Source organism: Dermochelys coriacea, chromosome 1 (assembly GCF_009764565.3).
Source record: "Dermochelys coriacea isolate rDerCor1 chromosome 1, rDerCor1.pri.v4, whole genome shotgun sequence".
Classification (NCBI taxonomy): domain Eukaryota; kingdom Metazoa; phylum Chordata; order Testudines; family Dermochelyidae; genus Dermochelys; species Dermochelys coriacea.
The window spans coordinates 227,030,795-227,054,062 of record NC_050068.2 but is presented as its reverse complement, the minus strand read 5'-3'; the positions used below and the strand labels follow the sequence as shown (position 1 = coordinate 227,054,062).

General features: G+C 52.4%; 1 protein-coding gene across 4 annotated transcripts in view; it reads left to right on the top strand.

Moving 5' to 3' along the window:
• The window catches only part of FBLN1 (fibulin 1), a 170,231-nt gene that overhangs the window by 66,818 nt on the left and 80,145 nt on the right, over window positions 1-23,268 (top strand). For all 4 annotated transcript variants that reach the window (XM_043515253.1, XM_038387548.2, XM_043515259.1 and 1 more), the window contains exon 3: window positions 21,446-21,575. In XM_043515253.1, the coding sequence (XP_043371188.1) occupies window positions 21,446-21,575 (130 nt within the window). The remainder of the gene's footprint in view (window positions 1-21,445; window positions 21,576-23,268) is intronic.

The window sequence follows — 23,268 nt, the reverse complement described above, 5'->3', positions numbered from 1 at the left end:
GTTTTTTCATTGTTCTTAAGATCCAAGGGTTTGGGTCTGTGGTCACCTATGCAAATTGGTGAGGTTTTTTACCAAACCTTCCCCAGGAAGGGGGATGCAAGGTTTGGTGAGGATTTTGGGGGGGAAGACATTTCCAAATGGCTCTTTCCTAATAAAAAACCCGGTTAGACGTTTGGTGGTGGCAACGAAAGTCCAAGGGCAAAAGGTAAAATAGTTTGAACCTGGGGGAAGTTTTAACCTAAGGTGGTAAAAGTAAGCTTAGGAAGTTTTCATGTAGGTCCTCACATCTGTACCCTTGAATTCAGTGTGGGGAAGGAACCTTGACATGGTGGCAGAGCGGTGAGATCAATTTGAAATCATTTTGAGATTTTTTTGAACCAGAAGCACAGATTTGAAAAGGAAATATTTTTTTTTTCCTTTGGGCTGCTGGAAAGCAGGTTAAAGTGAAAGCAGTTAGGATTTTTTTTTTCTCTGCTTTGGGGCCAGAGCAGAGACAAAAGCGAATTGTCTTTTGTGAGCTGGAGTTTTCTCTACCTAAAGGCAGGGTAGTTAACCTCCTGCAGGAAAATTCACCAGTCTTCACAGACCTGAAGAAGATTTTTTTTTTTAACCTAAGAGCAACTAGAGGGGTTTTCTTCCTATTTGCCTGGAGACAAAGGTGTTAGGGTTGTTGGGTGGGGGGGAGTTGTTGGTTTTTTATTTTTCTCTAAGCTGACAATCACTATCAGAGAACATGGGTATCATATTAGTGCACAGCAAAATTTTACAAGCCAAGTTTTTTGTTTGTTTGTTTGTTCGATTTCTAACTCTTGGGTGTAAAGTTAGTTAAAAACGGAGAGGTAAAGATGACAGAAACCAAGACACAACACAAATTGGAGTTACCCAGACTGGAGGCAGTAGAAGAGAGGCAGAAAAAGCCCTAGAAGCTGCCCCCAGGAGAGAAATGGAGGCAAAGGACAAAGAAATGGAGGCAGCGAAAGGGGCAGAGCAACACCGAGAGGCTGCTCACAGGAGAGCTATGGAGGCAAAGGAAAAAGAAATGGAGGCAAGGGCCAAAGAACTGGAGGAGAAGGAAAAAGAGAGAAAGCATGTGGAGGAGGAGAAGGAAAAAGAGAGGAAGCATGCACTGGAGATGGAGAAGACAAAGGCTCAGCAGAATATACCAACAAACCCTAGCAATCCTTCTCCAGGTACCACTTCCCATCCCAGAAAGTTCCCCACCTACAAGGCAGGCAATGATACTGAGGCCTTCTTAGAAAACTTAGAAAGGGCCTGCCTTGGGTACAGCATCTCTACAGACCAATACATGGTAGAGCTGAGGCCGCAGCTCAGTGGACCCTTAGCTGAGGTGGCGGCTGAAATGCCTAAGGAACACATGAACCAGTATGAACTGTTTAAAACCAAGGCGAGAGTCAGAATGGGACTAACACCCGAGCATTCCCATTGGCGGTTCAGAGCTCTGAGGTGGAAACAAGACGCGTCATTTACCCGACATGCCTAGCACATTGTGAAACATTGGGATGCCTGGATATCAGGAGCAAGTGTTAATTCTCCAGCAGATTTGCCCTTCCTAATGCAAATGGAGCAGTTCTTAGAGAGAGTTCCTGAGGAAATAGAAAGATACATCCTAGATGGGAAGCCCAAAACTGTAATCAAGGCAGGGGAGATGGCAGAAAAGAAAAAAACTGGTCACAGTTGGAGTGGATACCAGAAGGGACAACCTCAGACCACCCCCTACTACCGGGAGCCGCCCAAGGCCCCAAGGAACCCTCCAGACACCTTATTGTCCCGCCACACCGTTCTCCAGCAGCACACCTTGCCCTGGTGACCAGTCAGCTGGACGATGTTTTAAATGCAATGTAAAGGCCAACTGCCTCAAGAACCACAACAGATTACAGTTCATTGCACCGGAATCACACCAGAGGTCCTCAGGCCCAGATACCCTTGGAGCAGAGGGAAACTGTGAGTGTGGGTGGGAAGAAGGTCACCGCATAGAGGGACACCGGAGTACAAGTATCAGCTATCCATGCTTCCTTAGTAGACCCCAATTGATTCAACCCTTCAAGTCAAACTCTTCCAATTTGCCTACAGCCAAGTTGCCTGTCCAGTACAAGGGCTGGTCAGGAACGTGGACTTTTGCAGTCTATGATGATTATCCCATCCCCATGCTGTTGGGGGAAGACTTGGCCAATCATGTGAAGCGAACCAAGAGGTGGGAATGGTCACCCATAGCTAGGCTAAACAAGCCGTCACGCCCAGCTCTGTTCTGGAAACTTCTACCAGGACCTGCTCAGAGGTGATGGACCCGGACCACAGGCCAATGTGTGCAACAGCAGTAGTGGATCCAGTCCCAGAGACCCAGACAGAGCCAGTCCCAGAACCGGAACCGGCGGAACAACCAGCACCAGACCCATTGCCAGCACTGAATCCAGTACTTGTAATCCCAGCCGAACCTGAACCGAGAGCAGCCGATAACACTACTCAAGAGGCTCAGCCGGAGTTTGAACTCCAACAGAGTGCACCAGCGGAGAGCGGTTCACAGTCAACGGAAACAGACACATCCCCTGCATCGCTTCCAGAGGGAGCAAGCATAGGTCCACAATCCAATGAGGAACTGATGTCTCCAGCATCAAGAGAACAGTTCCAGATCGAACAAGAAGTAGATGAAAGCCTCCAGAGAGCTTGGACAGCAGCACGGAGCAACCCACTGCCTCTCAGCTCTTCTAATTGATCCAGGTTTGTTGTAGAAAAAGGACTTTCATACAAGGAAACTCTTTCTGGTGGACACCAGGAAGACTGGCATCCTCAGAGACAGTTGGTAGTTCCAACTAAGTACCGGGTCAAGCTCTTGAGCTTAGCCCACGATCATCCTAGTGGCCATGCTGGGGTGAACAGGACCAAAGACCGGTTGGGGAGGTCATTCCACTGGGAGGGAATGGGCAAGGATGTTTCTACCTATGTCTGGTCTTGTGAGGTATGCCAAAAAGTGGGAAAACCCCAAGACCAGATCAAAGCCCCTCTCAAGCCACTCCCCATCATTGAAGTTCCATTTCAGCAAGTAGCTATGGATATTCTGGGTCCTTTTCCAAAAAAGATACCCAGAGGAAAGCAGTATATACTGACTTACATGGATTTTGCCACCCGATGGCCGGAAGCAGTAGCTCTAAGCAACACCAGGGCTAAAAGTGTGTGCCAGGCACTAGTAGACATTTTTGCCAGGGTAGGTTAGCCCTCCGACATCCTCACAGATGCAGGAACTAATTTCCTGGCAGGAACAATGGAAAGCCTTTGGGAAGCTAATGGGGTAAATCACTTGGTTGCCACTCCTTGCCACCATCAAACAAATGGCTTGGTGGAGAAGTTTAATGGAACTTTGGGGGCCATGATATGTAAATTCGTAAATGAGCACTCCAATGATTGGGACCTAGTGTTTGCAGCAGTTGCTCTTTGCCTACAGAGCTGTACCACATCCTAGTTTAGGGTTTTCACCATTAGAACTTGTATATGGCTGCGAGGTTAAGGGGCTGTTACAGTTGGTGAAGCAGCAATGAGGTGGATTTACACCTTCTCCAGGAACTAACATTCTGGACTTTGTAACCAACCTACAAAACACCCTCCAAACCTCTCTAGCCCTTGCTAAAGAAAACCTACAGGATGCTCAAAAAGAGCAAAAAGCCTGGTATGATAAACATGCCAGAGAGTGTTCCTTCAAAGTAGGAGACCAGGTCATGGTCTTAAATGCGCGCCAGGCCCATAAAATGGAAGCATCGTGGGAAGGGCCATTCACAGTTCAGGAGCTCCTGGGAGCTGTTAATTATCTCATAACATTCCCCACCTCCAACCGAAAGCCTAAGGTATACCGTATTAATTCTCTAAAGCCCTTTTATTCCAGAGAATTAAAGGTATGTCAGTTTACAGCCAAGGGAGGAGATGACGCTGCGTGGCCTGAAGGTGTCTACCACGAAGGGAAAAGTGCTGGTGGCGTGGAAAAGGTGAACCTCTCCATGACTCTTGGGCGTATGCAGCAACAGCAGATCCAGGAGCTGTGCACTAGCTACGCACCAACATTCTCAGCCACCCCAGGACTGACTGAACGGTCATACCACTCCAATGACACAGGTAATGCTCACCCAATTAAAGTCCAACCTTACCGGGTGTCTCCTCAAGCTAAAACTGCTATAGAACGGGAGATCCAGGATATGTTACAGATGGGTGTAATCTGGCCCTCTGGCAGTGCGTGGGCATCTCCAGTGGTTCTAGTTCCCAAACCAGATGGAGAGATACGTTTTTGCTTGGACTACCGTAAACTAAATGCTGTAACTCGCCCAGACAACTATCCAGTGCGACGCACAGATGAACTATTAGAGAAACTGGGACGGGCCCAGTTCATCGCTACCTTGGACTTAACCCAGGGGTACTGGCAGGTACCGCTAGATGAATCCTCCAAGGAAAGGTCAGCCTTCACCACCCATGTCGGGCTGTATGAATTTAGTGTACTCCCTTTCAGGCTGCGGAATGCACCCGCCACCTTCCAAAGACTTGTAGATGGTCTCCTAGCGGTATTAGGAGAATATGCAGTCGCCTACCTTGACGATGTGGCCATATTTTCAGATTCCTGGGCAGAACACTTGGGACATCTACAAAAAGAGTTTGAGCGCATAAGGGAGACATGACTAACTGTTAAGGCTAAGAAGTGTCAAATAGGCCTAAACAAAGTGACTTACCTTGGACACCAGGTGAGTCAAGGAACTATCAACCCCCTCCAGGCCAAACTGGATGCTATCCAAAAGTGGCCTGTCCCCAAGTCAAAGAAAGAGGTTCAATCCTTCTTAGGCTTAGTCGGTTATTACAGGCGATTTGTACCACAATACAGCCAAATCGCCGCCCCACTGACAGACCTAATCAAAAAGAACAGCCAAATGCTGTTTAATGGACCGAAGAGTGAGAAGGCCTTTAACCAGCTTAAAGCGACACTCATGTCTGACCCTGTACTAAGGGCCCCAGACTTTGACAAACCTTTCCTACTAACCACTGATGCATCCGAGCGTGGTGTGGGAGCAGTTTTAATGCAGGAAGGACTGGATCAAGAATTCCACCCTGTAGTATTTCTCAGCAAGAAGCTGTCTGAGGGGGAAAGCAACTGGTCAGTCAGTGAAAAAGAATGTTACGTCATTGTCTACGCTTTGGAAAAGCTATGCCCATATGTTTGGAGACGGCGTTTCTACCTGCAAACTGACCATGCTGCGCTACAGTGGCTTCATACCGCCACGGGAAATGACAAAAAACTTATTCGATGGAGTTTAGCTCTCCAAGATTTTGATTTCGACATCCAACACATCTCAGGAGCTTCTAACAAAGTGGCTGATGCACTCTCCCATAACAGTTTCCCAGAATCAACTGGTTAAAATCATTCTTGAGATGTGGAAAATATTGTTAGTCATTATATACTTGGTAGTATATTTAGAGGTGCATGTGTCTTATTAACTCTGTTTTTTCCTAGAGCTCCAGGAAGAAATCCCAGCCAGCGTTTCACTCTATCTGTGATTTGGGGGGAGTGTCAAAAATATAAAGGGAAGGGTAAACACTTTTAAAATCTCTCCTGGCCAGAGGAAAAACCCTTTCACCTGTAAAGGGTTAAGAAGCTAGGTTAACCTTGCTGGCACCTGACCAAAATGACCAATGAGGAGACAAGATACTTTCAAAGCTGGAGCGGGGGAGAAACAAAGGTCTGGGTCTGTCTGTGTGATGCTTTTGCCAGGGACAGAACAGGAATGGAGTCTTAGAACTTAGTAAGTAAGCTAGCTAGATATGCGTTAGATTATGATTTCTTTAAATGGCTGAGAAAATAAGCTGTGCTGAATGGAATGGATATTCCTGTTTTTGTGTCTTTTTGTAACTTAAGGTTTTGCTTAGAGGGATTCTCTATGTTTTGAATCTAATTATCCTGTATGGTATTTACCATCCTGATTTTACAGAGGTGATTCTTTTTATTTTTTCTTCTACTAAAATTCTTCTTGTAAGAAACTGAATGTTTTTTCATTGTTTTTAAGATCCAAGGGTTTGGGTCTGTGGTCACCTATGCAAATTGGTGAGGTTTTTTACCAAACCTTCCCCAGGAAGGGGGCTGCAAGGTTTTGGTGAAGATTTTGGGGGGAAAGACGTTTCCAAACGGCTCTTTCCTAATAAAAAACCCGGTTAGACGTTTAGTAGTGGAAGCGAAAGTCCAAGGGCTAAAGGTAAAATAGTTTGTACCTTGGAGAAGTTTTAACCTAAGGTGGTAAAAGTAAGTTTAGGAGGTTTTCATGCAGGTCCCCACATCTGTACCCTAGAGTTCAGAGTGGGGAAGGAACCTTGACAATCCTTCTCTGCAACTGTCATGTATAAATACCAAATAGTTGGGACAAACAATTTTCAGACTCTGAATGATTGGATTTCACTATTCCTACTGGGCCTAATCAAAAAGCCCATTGAAATCAATGAAAAGACTCCATTGACTTCAGTGGGCTTTGAGTCAAGCCTATTTTGTGGTTGGGCGCTGTGGCAGGAGGAAATGGCCAGAAAAGAGTTAAGGGCCTGTCATGGGGCTCAGTAGGGGATTTAAAAAAAGAGCTTGCCCTCTACTTGGGGGCTGAGGAAAGCAAGAGGAAAAGCGTCTGGGGACTGCAGCCAATAAATTGGGCCCTGAGGCAAGGGCCTGAAACAGACTTAAGTATGGCACTTATGCTTTCTGTGACAGGGCAAGGCCAGATGGCTATGGAAGAGTAGTCTTACTGGGATCCGGGAAGTGGCGGGCGAAGCCCGTCCACTGCTAAAGGATCCTTCCCAGCCTAAAAGGGGGATCCACAGGACCTAGATACCCAAAAAATTCCGGGGGACAACTAATAAAATAACAGGGACAGGAGTGCAGTCAAAGGGTCAAACGAAGGGAACTGGACGGGGACACCGAGCAGAGAACCCCGGACAGCGCCCACTGCTCCTCAAAGACATCAAGGGAGTCAGAGGACGCCGCCCAGAGGAACTCTGCCAGGATACGTGAACGGACCGAGGATCGGAAATAGGCCCCACAGTCACAGGAGACTCCATCGGCCAACCTCCTCACTCTGGTTTTGTAGATGGCCATTTTAGCTAGGGCCAGGAGGAGGTTGACCAGGAGATCGCGTGATTTTGTGGGGCCATGGATAGGGAGTGCATAAATGAGAAGGTGAGGGGAGAAGTGCAGCCAAAAACGTAATAAAATATTGGTGAGGAGCCGGAATAGGGGCTGCAGCCTGGCACACTCCAGGTAGACATGTGCCAGGGTATCCCTCACGCCGCAAAAGGGGCAGGTGTCTGGGATTGTGGTGAACCGCGCCAAGTACATGCCCGTGCTCACGGCTCCGTGGAGGAGCCGCCAACTGACATCCCCGGCGGGCTTTGGGACTAAGATGGAATATAGGCTGGCCCACCGGGGCTCTTCACCCTCCAAAGGTGGCAGGAGGTCCCGCCATTTTGTATCGGGGCGGGACACGAGGGTGCGGGCGTGAAGGGTGTGGAACACGAGCGTGTAGAGATGTTTTCTTGGCGCGGTTTGAAAACAGAGCGGCTGCATCTCGTGCAGCCGGCTTCTAGTGAAGGGGTGAAGGGATCGGTTGGGTCCACGGGGGAGGGGTCCAATTAAAAGGTCCGGCGGGCCTGGGGTAGTGGGTGGGCGGGGCGTGCCCTCGTGCAGGACCCGGTCGAGATAAACCCGAGCAGCGGGCGGCAAAGCGGCCTTCACCTCCTGAAGTATGCATCGGGGAGTACAAGGTCTGGAAAGCCCCATGCGCTGAGCGAAGGTTAGGGGATCCAGCCAGTCTCCCCGGTCATAGTCCAGGAGGTCTCCGACTCTTGTGACCTCTGCCAGGACCAACCTCTGGTGCACCGAGCGGGACTCCGCCACCTGCAAACGGAGCTGGGGGTTGTGTAGCAGGGGCTCCGCGAGGAGATCTGCCCCCTCGGTGGCCGCCACGGACCTGCTCGTTGTAAAGAGTTTCCAGGTCCGGAGGAGGTCCTGGTAGAAGACCGGCAGCCCGGAGAGGTCTCGCGGAAGACCTCTCGGATGGAGATAAAGGAGCTGTCGGTCGTATCGGAGCCCTCGGAAGCGGCGCAGGAAGGCGTGCGCCAGTATGCTCCACGCCGGACTACCTGCACCATAAAGGAGCCTCTGCAGGGTCTGGAGGCGGAAGACATGGACCTGAGTAAGCAGACATTTGAGGCCCTGCCCTCCCTCCTCCACAGGTAGATGGAGAACCCCTGCAGGGACCCAGTGCAGTCCTGACCAAAAGAACTCCAGAATCGATGTCCGCAGGTTGGTCAGGAAAGCCGGGGCTGGGACCAGGGTGTTGAGCCGGTACCAAAGCATGGACAGGACTAGTTGATTAAGCACTAACGCTCTCCCTCGAAGGGAGAGGCACCGGAGCAGTCCTGTCCATTTCCGGAGCCGCTCTATCACCCCGCCCTCTAAATTCTGCCAGTTCTCCGGCGGAGAGGGATGCGTGGCAGAAAGGTAAACGCCCAGATAGAGCAGCGGACCCGTGCTCCACCGGATGGCTTGAAGCGCGGGTGGGCGGGGGCTCGCCTGCCGCCAGTCCCCTACCACCAAGCCAGAGCTCTTGACCCAGTTGACCCGCGCAGAGGAGGCTGCTGAATAGATGGCCTGGCAAGCCTCCACTCGCACCAAGTCGCCCGGGTCCTGGACCATGAGGAGCACGTCATCAGCGTACGCCGACAGGACCAGCCGCAGCTCCGGCTCCCTCAGCACCAACCCTGTCAACCTCCTTCGGAGGAGACAGAGGAAGGGCTCGATCGCCAGAGCGTAGAGCTGGCCTGAGAGGGGGCACCCCTGCCGTACTCCTCGCCCGAAGTTGACCGGTTCGGTCAGGGTCCAGTTGAGTCTTACCAGACACTCTGCAGAAGCGTACAGCACCCGGAGAAAGTTCACAAACCTGGGTCCGAAGCCAAATGCCTGCAGAGTGCTCAGGAGATACCCGTGATCCATCCTGTCGAACGCCTTCTCTTGATCTAAGGACAGGAGGGCGAACGACAGACCATCCCTACACCCAAGTTCCAATAGGTCCCGGACCAGATATAGGTTGTCGAAGATACTGCGGCCCGGGACGGTGTAGGTCTGGTCTGGGTGGACCACGTCCGCCAGCACGGACCCTAGCCTCAGGGAGATGGCTTTTGCCACGATTTTGTAGTCCGTGCTGAGGAGCGAGACGGGACACCAATTTCGTAAATCGCGGAGGTCCCCCTTCTTCGGCAATAAGGCGAGCACGGCTCGCTTGCACGAAAGAGGGAGGACCCCGCTCTGCAAAGACTCGGCCCAGACGGTGACTAGGTCTGGGCCCAGGACGTCCCAGAACACGCGGTAGAACTCCACGGTCAGCCCGTCCATGCCCGGAGATTTATTGGTGGGCATGCGACGGAGGGCTTCCGAGAACTCGGCCAGAGTGAGAGGCAGCTCTAGCCGGTCTCGGTCGCCCACGCTGACCGTCGGGAGCTCCTCCCACAGCACTCTGCAAGCGTTAGGATCGGTCGGCTCCGGGGAGAAAAGGCTTGCGTAGAAGGCTCTCGCCCTCTCGCACATCTCCACCGGATCCGTGAGGGGGGTGCCATCCTCAGTCAGTAGGCATATGATATGTTTCTTAGCCCCCCTCTTTTTTTCCAGGGCATAGAAGAAGCGGGAGCCGCAATCCATCTCCCGAAGGAGACGGATGCGGGATCGAACAAAGACACCCCGGGCCCGATGGTTCTCGAGGCTCCGGAGCTCCTCCCGCTTCTCCCGGCACGCTCCGCAGAGGGGTGGATCCTCGGGGCTGGCGGCCAGACGCCTCTCCAGCTCTAAGACCTCCCGTTCCAACTGCTCTATCGCTGCATCCCTCCGTCGGCTGGTGCCCCGGGTGTAGTCACGGCAGAAGAGCCGGGCGCGCACCTTCCCTACGTCCCACCACCGCCGTGCCGAGGGAAAGGCACGCCGCTGCCCTCGCCAGGCCAGCCAGAACTCCCGGAAGGACGCCACGAAGCCCGCATCCTCCAGCAAGCTGTTGTTAAAATGCCAATAGGCCGGCCCCGGCCTCTCCGCGCAGAGGGAGGCTGTCACGGTGGCTATGTGATGGTCAGAAAATGGTGCCGGCCGGATGCTGGAGGAGTGGGCTCGTGTAAGATGAAAGCGTGATAAATAAATGCGGTCCAACCGGGAGTGGCGCGACCGATGGGCCTCCACCCGGACAAAGGTGAACGTGGAAGTGTCATCCGGGTGGTGGTCGCGCCAGACGTCCACCAGGGAGTGGTGTTCGACTATCTCCTGGAGGACGGCCACGGCGGCCGGGCTCTGCTCGGTTCCCGAGCGGTCCCGTTCCTCAAGGGTGATGTTAAAGTCCCCTCCCAGGACCAGGCACTCCTGAGGATCCAAGGTGCCGAGGAAGGCGGATGCCTGCTGATAGAATTGCAGCCGCTCTGGGCTCGCTGCTGGGGCATAGATGTTGACGAGGTTGACTACGAGCCCCTCCATTTGGACCCGGAGGTGCAGCAGGCGACCCGGCACAGCCTCGGCGACCCCCAGCACCTCGGGCCGTAGGTCGGGGGAGAAAAGGGTCGCCACTCCACCCGTATGAACTGTGAGGTGGCTAAAGTAGACCCTGTCTCCCCAATCCAGCCGCCAGCTGTCTTCGGCGGTCGGATCCGTATGGGTCTCCTGCAGGAAAACCACAGAGTACCTCCCCTCTCGAAGGAAGGAGAGCACCTGGGACCTGCGGAGACCCATCTTACAGCCACGGGTGTTCAATGTTGCGATGGTAAAGGGTGCCATGAGGAGGGCTGGGGGGGATCCTCGCCGGCAGGAATGCTCGTGGCTCCCAGCGGGCCGCGTAGCAGTCCGTGACCCACCCCGTAGGTGAGTAAGGAGTCACGGAAGTGGCGGACCCGCTGGTAGGCCGCGGCGCCCTGTCTCCCGGTCCTTTTCCCCTCCCCCATGAGGGCCCTTGCGGCCCGGAGGATTTGATTAAAGTCCCCCCATCGCTGGAGGGCAAGCTGGACTTTGTTGCGGGAGCCACGGACGTCTTCTAGGAACTCCCGCAACTCCTCTCGCAGCGCATGGGGGGCTGGGGTTATGGTCTGGTTGCTTCCCGATGGGGCCCTTGGTACAGCCCCCTGGCCCAGCGGGACAGGCAGACAGGGTGCGGACCCCCGACGGGGCTCTTGATGGGTTGACCTGAATGCTGGGGCGATAGGGGGCGGCGGAGGGAGGATAGCAGCCCCTGGTGGGTCGGGACGGGCAAACACAAAGGCCATTCCCTGGGAGTCATCTGTTGGAAAGGGGAAGGAGACTGTCCCAGGGGTGGCAATAATATCTCGGGAGGTGGGCGGGAGAAGGGCAGGGGCAGGGGTAGAGGTGAGAGTCTGGGTCGGGAGAGGGCTCTCACCGATGCCGGGCGCAAGCTGTCTGGTGGATTTGGCAGCCACGGCATCAGGAGGTGGACTTTCTTCTGTAGGGTCCTCTCCCGGAAAGGAGGTCGAATGCTCCTCACCAGCGAGGGATGCCCCTGGTGGCTCAGGTTCCAACCGCGTGGCACTGGCCGTCGCCTCAACTGGCTCGGTGGCTCTCAGCAGGGTGCCTTCTGCAGCCGGGTTGATGGAGGAGTCCAGGGGCTCCTCGGAGGTGGGAGCAGAAGCAACGGTTAGGGGGAGGGAGTATGGGGAAAAGGGGGCTGGAAAGAAGTCGCCCAGATCGAGGCCCGCTGGCATAGGATCATCCTCCCCTTGGGTGACCGGGGTCAGACCCAGGGCCTCGATCTCCTCATATATAGAGGGGAAATTGTTTTCCGCTACCCCGGGATTCTCCCCGCCGGCACCTGACGTGATGGTTACTTCGGTGCACACTGGGGTTTCAAATGGTGCCTCGGGGGTCTTGGATGGGAGGGACTCCCGTGGAGGGGAGATACCGCCTTCCAGTGCTGCCACGTCTTCCCCAGCCGGATCTGGTGGGTGGAACACACCCATGGGTAGAGCGGAAGGCTCAGCATCGGTGCCCCCCTTCCTGGTCTTCCGGGGGGCCTCCACGTCAGATGGGAGGAGCGGAGCTTGAGCCTTCCGCTTGCCCCGCTTTCCCTGGACTAGGGCCCAGCCCTCCATGGCATCATCCGGGGGCTGGCTAGCCGGGGTTGTGTCAGGGGGCAGAGGCGATGGCTCAGGGACTCGAGGGGGTAACGGTGGAGCAGCACAAGGGAGGGAAGATTCCCCTTGGGGCGGGCCCTCTCCCATGCCCAGCAGTGTCCCTGCCGCACCCTCCTCCACAGGCCTCGCCAGATTGCAAGCAGCGGGGGCAGGGCTCTCCCGCTCGTCTGGACATAGTTGGGGAGGTGCCCCTTGGGCCCGAGCGGGAGCAATGGTGGACTGGGAAGGAGGAGGGGTGGTTTCGGGCGCCGGGCAGCCAGGGGTGCCGGCGATGACGGGGCCGGTGCCCTGCCGGGGCTCGGGGATCCCGGATGCCCCTCCTTGCCGCGCCAAGTCCCTCCGGACGTGCCCCATCACCCGGCAGAGGTAGCACCGGGCCTCCCCCGTGGAATAATGCACCCGGTAACGGGCCCCCTGGTAGGGGACTAGGAAGGATCCCTCCATCACCTCTCCGTGACGCGCCGTCGGCGGCAGTTGAAGCTGCACTTGCCGGCGGAACGAGAGGACGTGACGGAGGGCGGGGTCTTTGCAGCCCAACGGGAGAGGGCTGATGACAGAGATGGGCTTCCCCAAGGTAGAAAGGGCGGGTAACAGGGTGGCATTGGGGAGAAAGGGAGGGACGGAGGTCAGGACCAGGTGGACGCTTCAGGTCCTCTAGCGGCTCTAAGGAGGCGAACACGCCCCCAACTGCCAGGCCCTTCTCCACCGCCTCCTGGGCGGCAGCCTCCGATGTTAAGAAGACGACCTTGCCATACATTTTGGAGGCCGCCACAATGGCCGTGGGCCCCACCACCCTTGCCAACGCCCGCACATAGGTCTCCACGTGGGGCGAGGCGGGCACCAGGAGGCAACGGACGCCGTGCTTCCTGGTCATGGTGGGAAAGGGGCCCCGGCCGCTATAGATGGTAGTGGAGGCGGTGGGCTGGAGAAATGACATAGCGGCAGGCGGGGGGGGCTGCCGCCACCTGGGCGTATGCTCTGGGGGCCGGGGGAGGGACATCTGCAGAGCTGGTGGAGGGAACAGCGGGGAGGGGCGCCCCAGCTGGAGATGGGGCCGGGGCATTGGGGGCAGCCCCTGCCATGGAGGGCCTGGTCTTTTTAGCGGGGCCGTTCCCCTTCTTTCCCTGGCCCTTCCCGCCGGCTGGGGGGACTCCCCCCGAATCTGAGGGGGTGAGAAACGTGGCAGCAGTGGAGGTCACCCCGGTGCCCGTCGCTGCTGGTGCCCCAGCAGTTCGGCAGCGGAGGTAGAAGCTTGGGGGGGGTGACGGAGGGGTAGGCAGGGGAGGGGGAGCTTGGGCTGCTGGAGGGGTCCCACCCATCTCATTCCCCGCCATCATGAGCAAGGAGGAAAGGGGGGACACCAAAAGGAGGAGGGGAGAGGGGAAGCAGGTCGACCACTGGTCCCCGCTAGGCTGCAGGCAGGGGAGGAGGGCGCCAAAAGAGGTGGGCCGGACGGGGGGCAATCAGGGGTTAGGGGTCAGTCACTGACACAAGGTGGAATTCTGGCTCCTCTTGGTGCACTAGGGGAGGGGGGGGATACAACAACATTGGGGGTGCAGTGAAGAGGGTTGTAACTGAAATGGGGAATTGCACAAGCGCATGGAAGGGGGCATGGGCACACGGAGCGAGGGGCTAAGCGGTCTGGAGGTAGAACAGGGAAACCAAGGGGCTAGCTTCAGAGGCTGGGGCGGGACAAACAAACAAAGGCTGCAGAAGGAAATGGGCGGGGCAGGCAAACAAACTGAAGCTAGTAAGGGGTCTGGGACAAAAGGAAGGGCAAAGCTACAAGTGGCAAATGGGGCAGGTAGTAAAGGGCAAAGCTGGGGGGTAGGCAGTCCGGGGGGGGGGCACATGCGCCCACGTGCACTTGCAGAAGTCTTTTTAAGCTGGCTGCTGCTTCTGGCCCAAAGGGTGGAAATAGGGCATGGCAAGCCAAGCAAGCAGCTGAGTCCAGAAGCAGGAGCTGAGGCAGATGGTATACAGCCAGTGGGGGTGGTGGAGGGGGCAGTGGTGGTGGTAGTAGTGGTGGGGGTTGGGGGGGACACACAGATGGATCGGGGGGCAGCTCCATGCCACACCCCCTGTGTCCCTACAAGCACAGTTAAGACCCCCACCACAAGAGCACAGTTTGAAAATTACTCAGTCTTAGGGCCCCCTCCACGGTGGTCTGCAGAGTCTCTAGGTGTTCCCCACTGGTAGATGATCCTCTTCTCCTCCTCCTCGGGCTTCAGCAGCTCCAGGCAGCGGCCTCTGCAGCAGCAGCAGCTCCAGGAACTCCAGGCAGGCAGAATGGACCCCTCTCGGGTGGTGGTGGTCGTATCCACAACAGCAGTGGCTGGGGTCTCTCACTTCTCCTCTCTCGGGAGTGGGCTAGCAGCCCCCTCCCCACTCCAGGGCTACAGTTGGAGCAGTAGCAGCACCCGAGAGTGGGGGGTCCAGCAGCCAGGTAGCAGAGAACGGGCGGGGGTGTCTGGCCCAACCAGGGAAGCAGCTGGAGCAGCAGGGAGAGCTTAAGGCCTAGCAGCAGCAGGAGTAGCAGTTTCCTACCTTCCTCCAAGCTAGAAGGGTATGGGAGAGTAGTGGGAGATAGATATATTAGCTCCAGGCTAAACAAATCCCTGGTACCAGGATGAGTGACATGGCAGCTGCTCCAGGTCAATTAAGACACCTGGGGCCAATTAAGAACTTTCCAGAAGGCAGGGAGAAGGCTAGGTTGATTGGGACACCTGAAGCCAATCAGGGGCTGGTTGAAACTAATTAAAAGCCTCCCAGTTAGTCAGGTGGGGGTGCATGTCAGGAGCTGTGGGAAGAAGTTGCCCTGTTGGAGAGGCTGAGTAGTACACACCGTATCAGGCACAAGGAAGGAGGCCCTGAGGTAAGGGTGAAGTGGAGCTGGAAGGTTGGGCAGTCAAACTCCCAGGGAGTCCTAGGTGGAAGAATGGGGGAGGATCGAAAACCAGCGGGGACCCCAGAAGGAAGGGATTGGCCTGAGTGGGGGGAACCCCGGGACTAAACCCCCTAACCCCTGGGATAGGGGAGTGATTAACAGCAATTATAGATGTTATGCATGTGGGGAGTGGGGACACACAGCAGCACAGTGTCCCAGCACCAAGGAGCCTATGCAATGTAACTTGGGGGATTGGGAGGTCCCATGCTCCCTGATTCACCTCGCGGGGGTCGCATTAGCTCCGCATAATTACAGCAGGCCAGTGAGGATAAATGGAGCAGAGACTACAGCGATTGTGGACTCTGGGAGTGCTATCACCCTCATATCGGGTAAGCTGGTAAAAAATAGTCAGCTGCTACAAGCCAAAAGTGTAGCAGTGACGTGCGTGCATGGGGCTGTGAACCATTACCCCACCATCCCAGTGGAGATAGAGGTTCAGGGAAACCCCATTGAGGTGACCGTGCATATGGTTCCTAAAACTCCCATATCCTGTAGTCATTGGGAGGGACTATCCAGGGTTTGATCATTTACTCCCCCTGGAGAGGCTGGAGGGAGGTGGGGACGCTGAGGACAGCGACTCGTCACCGGGGGAATGTCAACCCCCGATGTTCGCTGAGATTTCTCAGGATCTGTTCTCAGCCCCCCGAAAGATCCGGAAGACAAAAAAAGAGATGAAGGCTGCAAAGGCCTTGGGAACCCGGATCCTGACCCAGGGCCAGAAGACCTCCCTAGTAGGCGAGCAGCCAACAGAGAAACTTCCACCACAGAAGGTGAGCCAGAAACTTCCCCCAGCCATGACAGCGGCGAGCCGTTGGAAGAAGCAGAAGCCAGCCCCTGGGAGCTTGGGCAGGTTAGTCCCGGGAGAGAGACTTTTGGGCGGAACCAGGCAGAGGACCCCAGATATGGTAACGCCAGGAAAGAGGTGGCCAAGATCGATAGGATAACCGGGGATGGGAAAGCCTGGGGTCTTGGACTTCACTTTATAGTGAAGAAAGATCTCCTATACAGTGTGGTGCAAATGCAGGAGCAAGAGAGAGAATAACTTCTGGTGCCACGAAAACATCAAAAAGCCATATTGAGTCTCACCCACAGTCACCTGTTTGGAGGACACCTAGGGGTAGAGAAAATCCAGGCATGGATCCTGCGGAGGTTCTTCTGGCCAGGAGTACATGAAGATGTCCGGTGATAGTGCACCCCTTGTCCGGAGTGTCGGTTACATAGCTCTCGCCCGCACTTGCGGGCTCCTTTGGTACCTCTTCCAATAATAGAGGTTCCTTTTGAACGGATAGCCATGAATCTGGTAGGGCCCCTAGAGAAGACAGCTCGGGGCCACCAATATGTGCTTGTTGTACTGGACTATGCAACCCGGTACCCAGAAGCTGTTCCCCTGCACAACACAGCTTCCAAGACAATAGCTAAGGAGCTAGTACAGATCTTTGCCCGGGTTGGGCTACCCATGGAGATATTGATGGATCAAGGGACACCTTTCACGTCCAAGTTGATGAAAGATCTTTGTTCATTGCTCCATGTACAAGCCCTACGGACCTCTGTATACCACCCGCAAACAGATGGCCTTGTGGAAAGTTTCAATAGGACCCTCAAGGCCATGATCGGAAAAGTGGTGAGCTGGGATGGGAAAGATTGATATACCCTATTGCCTTACCTCATGTTCGCCATCCGTGAGGTTCTGCAAGCCTCCTTGGGTTTCTCTCCATTCGAACTACTATATGGGCGCCACCCTCGGGGCATATTGGATATAGCCAGAGAAGCCTGGGAAGAGGCGCCAAATCCCGGAAGGAACATAGTTGAGCATGTACTGCAGATGAGAGATCGGATAGCCCGAGATACGCCCATTGTATGGGAACACTTGGAGAGAGCACAGGAGACCCAACGAACCCATTATAACCACCAAGCAAGTTTCAATGGTTCCAACCAGGGGATCGGGTGATGGTACTGGTGCCCACAGCAGAAAGTAAACTGTTGGCCCAGTGGCAGGGACCCTACAAAATAATCGAAGCCGTGGGAGAGGTGAACTATAAGGTGCGGCAGCCAGGCCGCCGGAAATCAGAGCAAATTTACCACATCAATCTTCTAAAACCTTGGCATGAGTGAGAGACATGCTTAGTCATGCAGGAGACCCTTCCCCAGGAGGGTAACTTACACGAGCAAGTGAGGATATCATCCAACTTGACGCTGATCCAAAAGATCGAGGCAGCCGACATGATTAATCGCAACAGAGATGTGTTCTCTACAAAACCAGGACGGACGACTGAGACCTATCACCATAACTGCACTATCCCCGGAGCCAAAGTAACATTGAGACCCTACCGAATCCTAGCAGCGAAAAGATAGGAAATCAAGGCCGAAGTAAAGAAAATGTTAGAATTAGGGGTTATTGAAGAATCTTACAGTCAGTGGTCCAGTCCAATTGTTCTAGTGCCTAAACCTGACGGTACCATGAGATGACTTTCGCCAAGTGAATGAAATATCCCAGTTTGATGCATACCGCATACCACGCATTGATGAACTGGTTGACCGACTGAGTAGTGCCCGATTCTTGACTACACTGGATCTGACAAAAGGGTACTGGTAGATTCCTGTGACCAAAGAAGCTAAAGAAGACAGCATTCTCCATCCCGGATGGGCTATTCCAGTACACTGTCCTCCCTTTTGGGCTACATGGGGCCCCAGCTACATTCCAGTGCATAATGGATAAACTGCTCCGCCCCCATATTAGTTATGCAGCTGCATACCTAGATGATGTCATCATCCATATGCCAGACTGGGGAACCCACTTGGAGAAAGTTGAGGCAGTACTGCGCACCTTAAGGCGGGCTGGCCTCACTGCTAATCCTGCTAAATGCGCCATAGGGCTAGCAGAGCCCCAAACGAACAAGCTAGAGGCAATTCAAAACTGGCCCCGGCCGACCCGAAAGAAGCAGGTCCGTGCGTTCCTAGGCATGGTAGGCTACTACCGATGGTTTATTCCCCACTTCGCCACTAGGGCAAGTCTCCTAACGGACCTGCTGAAGGCCCGAGGTCCAGACATGGTAAAGTGGACCAATGCAGCAGAGGGAGCATTTACAGACCTTCGGACGGCCCTCTGTAATGACCCTGTACTCATAGCCGCGGACTTTAACAGGGAATTTGTTTTACAAACAGACGCTTCTGAAGTGGGGTTGGGAGCAGTTCTGTTGCAAATGGTGGGAGAAGAGGAACACCCAATCCTCTACCTAAGCAGAAAGCTTCTCCCAAGAGAACAGAAATATGCATTAGTCGAGAGAGAATGCCTTGCTGTCAAATGGGCTATGGAGACACTGCATTATTACCTCTTAAGCCGGCGATTTACTCTTGTGACGGACCAAGCATCCCTCCAGTGGATGCAGCGGAATAAGGAAAAGAATGCAAGGGTCACCAGGTGGTTCTTATCCCTCCAACCATTCCAGTTCTGCATACGGCACAGGGCTGGATGCCACCATGGCAACGCTGATGGTCTGTTACAAGCATGCTGCCTGGCATCCCAAGTTGCCCAACTCTATGGTGTTGAGCAGAGGGGGCGGGATATGTGAAGGGGCAAGGCCAAATGGCTATGGAAGAGTAGTGGGAGATAGATATTTTAGCTCCAGGCTAAACAAATCCCTGGTACCAGGATAAGTGAAATGGCAGCTGCTCCAGGTCAATTAAGACACCTGGGACCAATTAAGAACTTTTCAGAAGGCAGGGAGAAGGCTAGGTTGATTGGGACACCTGAAGCCAATCAGGGGCTGGCTGAAACTAGTTAAAAGCCTCCTAGTTAGTCAGGTGGGTGCACATGTCAGGAGCTGTGGGAAGTTGCGCAGTTGGAGAGGTTGAGTAGTACACACCATATCAGGCACAAGGAAGGAGGCCCTGAGGTAAGGGTGAAGTGGAGCTTGAGGAAGTGAGGGCTGCTGTGGGGGAAGTAGCCCAGGGAATTGTACATGTCATGTTTCTAAAAGGTCAGCTACCATAGCTGATACTATTAGGGTCCCTGCGCTGGAGCCCGGAGTAGAGGGTGGGCCCAGGCTCCCTCCCCCCCTTTGCCCCTGATTAATCACTGAGACTGGGAGACAACAGAGACTGTGCAAGGAAAGATAACTTCTCCTCACCTCCCTCTCTGGCTTATGATGAAAATGGCTCAGTAGACTGTGACCCTTGTCTCTCGAGAAAGAAGGGTTACGTGGAGGGTCACAGTGAGCCTCTAAGGCTAGCGAAATCTGCCAGGAAACGCGGGACCCACGGAGGCAAGGACAGAGCTTTGTCACATTTCCTGGACTGGGGAGTGAGCCCATCAGTTTAAAGTGGCATGGTATTGTTTCTGGTCACTGAGTGGCTGACTGTTACATCTTAAAAAGAAAAGGAATACTTGTGGCACCTGAGAGACTAACAAATCTATTTGAACATCAGCTTTCGTGAGCTACAGCTGTAGCTCACGAAAGCTTATGTTCAAATAAATTTGTTAGTCGGTAAGGTGCCACAAGTACTCCTTTTCTTTTTGCGATGAACACGCAACATGGCTGCTACTCTGAAACCTGTTGCATCTTAATGAGTGGATGAGAGAAACATTTTAAACAGGAGAATAACTAATACTGATTCATTTACATTGGCCAATTTGTATACTAATAATACTTTGAAATCTTGTGGGTGTTTTGCCTAAGTAAACCTTGTAAGATGAGACCTTTATATAGCTAAATAAACAAACAAAATTGATTTGTTATGAATTTAGTCCAGCAGCTTTGAGTACCATCAGTCTGCCCAGAGCTGTACAAAATGGAGAGGATCACAAATATGCTACCTGCCTAAGGAGCTAATCCCTTCCTTCCAAAAATATGTTGGATGGCCTAGCCCCATCATCACAATTGCAAACAGTGTAGACACAGGTGTTTTTTGTTTTGTTTTTTATTTTTTATTTTTGTAAAGTTTCTTTGCGGGATGTTGTTGCTGAATTCCTTTTCAGAATTGTGGGTGCTTCTAGATTATGCCTGCAAACATTTTACTGACCTATTCTAGTACTGTAATAAGTTAATTTAAAAAAAGAGTGCTTTTTACAGTTAACAATGAGGGTAAATCTGTTATCGTCTAATAGATGTAAGGGACTCAGGTGACTTGTTGATGGATGCAAAATATATATTTCTAAATAAATATCTTTAAAGGTGACCTGCAGTGCTTTTTCTGACCTTTTTCTTACATTCCCTTATATGTAAGAAAACACAGGTGCCAGCTTCCTCCAGCCCCTGAGGGTGCTCAATCCTCCGCTCTGCTCCAGGCCCCGCCCTGCCTCTTCCTGCCCCTGCGTCACTGCCACCCCCTCTTCCCACCTAGTTCTGTCCCTTCTCCTGAGCGTGCCCTGTCCCCGCTCCTCCCTCACCCCCCACCCCTAGCGCATCCCGCACATAGTGGGCGGGAGGTGCTGGGAAGGAGTGGGAGGAGTTGATCAGCAAGACTGCTGGTGGACGGGAGGTGATTGGGGGGTGGGGGGGAGCTGGCTGCCAGTGGGTGCTAAGCACCCACTAATTTTTTTTCCGTGTCGGCACCTAAGAAAGAGAATACTTTTTTAAGTTCCCCTATTACATATAAATAAAGAAAAGTTTTACAGTCTAAATTTGCCCTTTGCATGCTCTCTTTTGTCTTCAGCATCTTATGTAACTTTGTCTTCTGTCAGATAGTAACATCACAATCAACTCATGAATATATTAATTAATTGATGTAAACTGATCTGTTCCTAGACTGTGAAATTTCCCCTCTTCCCCACTCTATACGGGGTTGCAGCAATGTGATTGCTTTAAACTGAACAAGGTAACAGCATTCTCCAAGATGATGTAGCAATGTGTAAAGGGGAGGAAGCTGTTTGGATGTTTTTGGCATGCAAATATCAGTGATGTCAGAAGAGGGAGAAGTTTGTCCTTCTTATTCAGTTTTATCCATGGGAAGGAGTTGAAGGAACTATTTAGATTTACAAAATTATATAAACAGGGTTGTGACAAATGTAAATAAAGCATTTATGGACCATGTGTCTGAGAGCTGAAAAAGTGAACAAACTTGAAAAGCTTTGCAGGCCACCATTACGTGATAGTCCACTGATGGACACACTTAGTATCTCATAGACATTCGTTCTGATTGTACCTAAAGATTCTTTTTAACGGCTTTTTTAAAAACTAAGATGTTTGTTCCAAGTAAACATTTTCCCACTGAAACTCAGTACAAATACTAATTGGTGCATCATTACTTTTGTTCTAAGCATGCTTTTTTTTTTTTTCCCTTTTGCTCTCACTTCATTTGAATTGACAGCATAGTCCAGGAGCAGTGCTGCAGTAATAAGCTGGAGGAACACTACTGTTCCGTTGGCATTAACATTGCCAATGAACATGAAGAATGTGATTCACATGATATTTCCACTTGTGAAGCCAAATTCACTAAGGTGAGACTTCAGAACTGCTGTTAACTGTTGTTGTTGTTTATTATAGCTAACTTGAGTTTGATTTACTCTTAAACTGAAGCATCTCCATGATTTTGAGGACAAGTAAGTGTCTTCATCATTCTGTACCCAGGATGAAAATGCTTATCTTGGACACCTTGGATTGACCAGTTGCCACTACCCTGTTTACAATCTAGTTTGCTTCTTTCTTCAAAATGAACCTTCTCCTATAATTACTACAGGTGTTCTCTAAAGAGGGTTTTCACCAGTGGGAGATGACCCTAGCCGCCTGCTCTGGCTTGCTTCACAGCATGGACTTGCTCTGGGTCCAGTCACCACTTTTTCTCATGCCCTCAACAACATGGCCTCTGCTGCCCTTCTGAGCTGCATGCCCCCCTGTTTTTTCTCCTTGGCTGTGGGAAGAAGTGAGATCCAGGAGCTGAGGGAGGTGGAATCAGGGGCCAGAGGGATGCAGGTCTTACTGCAGGCAGTAACAACACCTCATGGGTTGGCAGTATTTTGTTACACTGAGGTGTTTATGGTGCTGTTGATGGCTTCCGCAAATAAGGGTAGATCTACAGATTGTTATGTCTTTCATGTCTGTGGTAGCAAAGCATGTGTACATACATTAAAGTATAGTTTAAAAATTCATTAGGCAGTTGTCACAGAGTAGCTGGTCCCTGTGGATCGACTGAACCCAGCTCCCCTGTACCAAAAGCCGGTGAGCCCAGTCCAGCTAATTTAAGAGGGCTGGGTTACTCCTGGGTCTATAAAAGGCTGCTAGTAGGCAGCTAGGGCAGAGGAAGGCCTGAGGCCAGGGCAGCAAAGGCCACATGAACTGGACCTAACTCCTTTGTTGAGTCCCTAGAGCAAGTGGGTGGGGAGGGGGAGGGGGGCAGGGACTCAGGGAAGCAAGCCTGTGGTTGCTGCTCCAAGGTGGGAGCAGAGCTGGCAGATCTAGGAAGTTGCCAGGAGCTGAAGAGCCAGAGACCCTGGAGGGTTGGCCCTTAAACCTAGGCCCAGGTATTGATTTAAGACTGTTCTGTTTGTTTTGTTTTAAATCTTGTAATAAAAGACTAAACCTCCGGACTGGGACTGGGCACGAGCGCATGTATGGAGCGGGGGTGCAGCGACGCCCTCCACTCTCACTCCTGATGACAGCCGCATAAGTGCCTACTACCCTCTGCTGAGCCCACCTACTCCCTTTTTTTCCCCTCCCAGCCACTTGTGTTTCTTGAGCATGTGATCGATTTATTTATTTATTTTATTCATTTTTTGTGGAGAGGCAGTTTTTTTACCTCCCTTCAAGTGGAGGAAGCTGCTTAAAACCAATCAGAAGTCTTAGGCATATCTTAACCAATTTTTAAAAAGTTTAAAATCTGATCTGCATGTGCATTATATCCACTTTTAAAATGCTCCTAACCTAATAAAATTACTCTGAACTTGCTCATTGTGCAACCTTCAAATGTTTTTTGTAAAATCAAAGTAATTTTTTTGACCAAACAAGCAGAGTACATCTAAGGCACTTTTTACACGTCAGCCATTTTTGACAAAGTTCTGCTTTAAAAAAAAAATCAGTTTTTTTTTTTATAATGACAGATGCCTCTCCCTCCCCACCCCCCATTCTTTGTTCACAACTCAGTAATGGCTGAAGGAGTTTTGCTCAAAGTAAAAAAAATCACCATCAGAGAGAGAT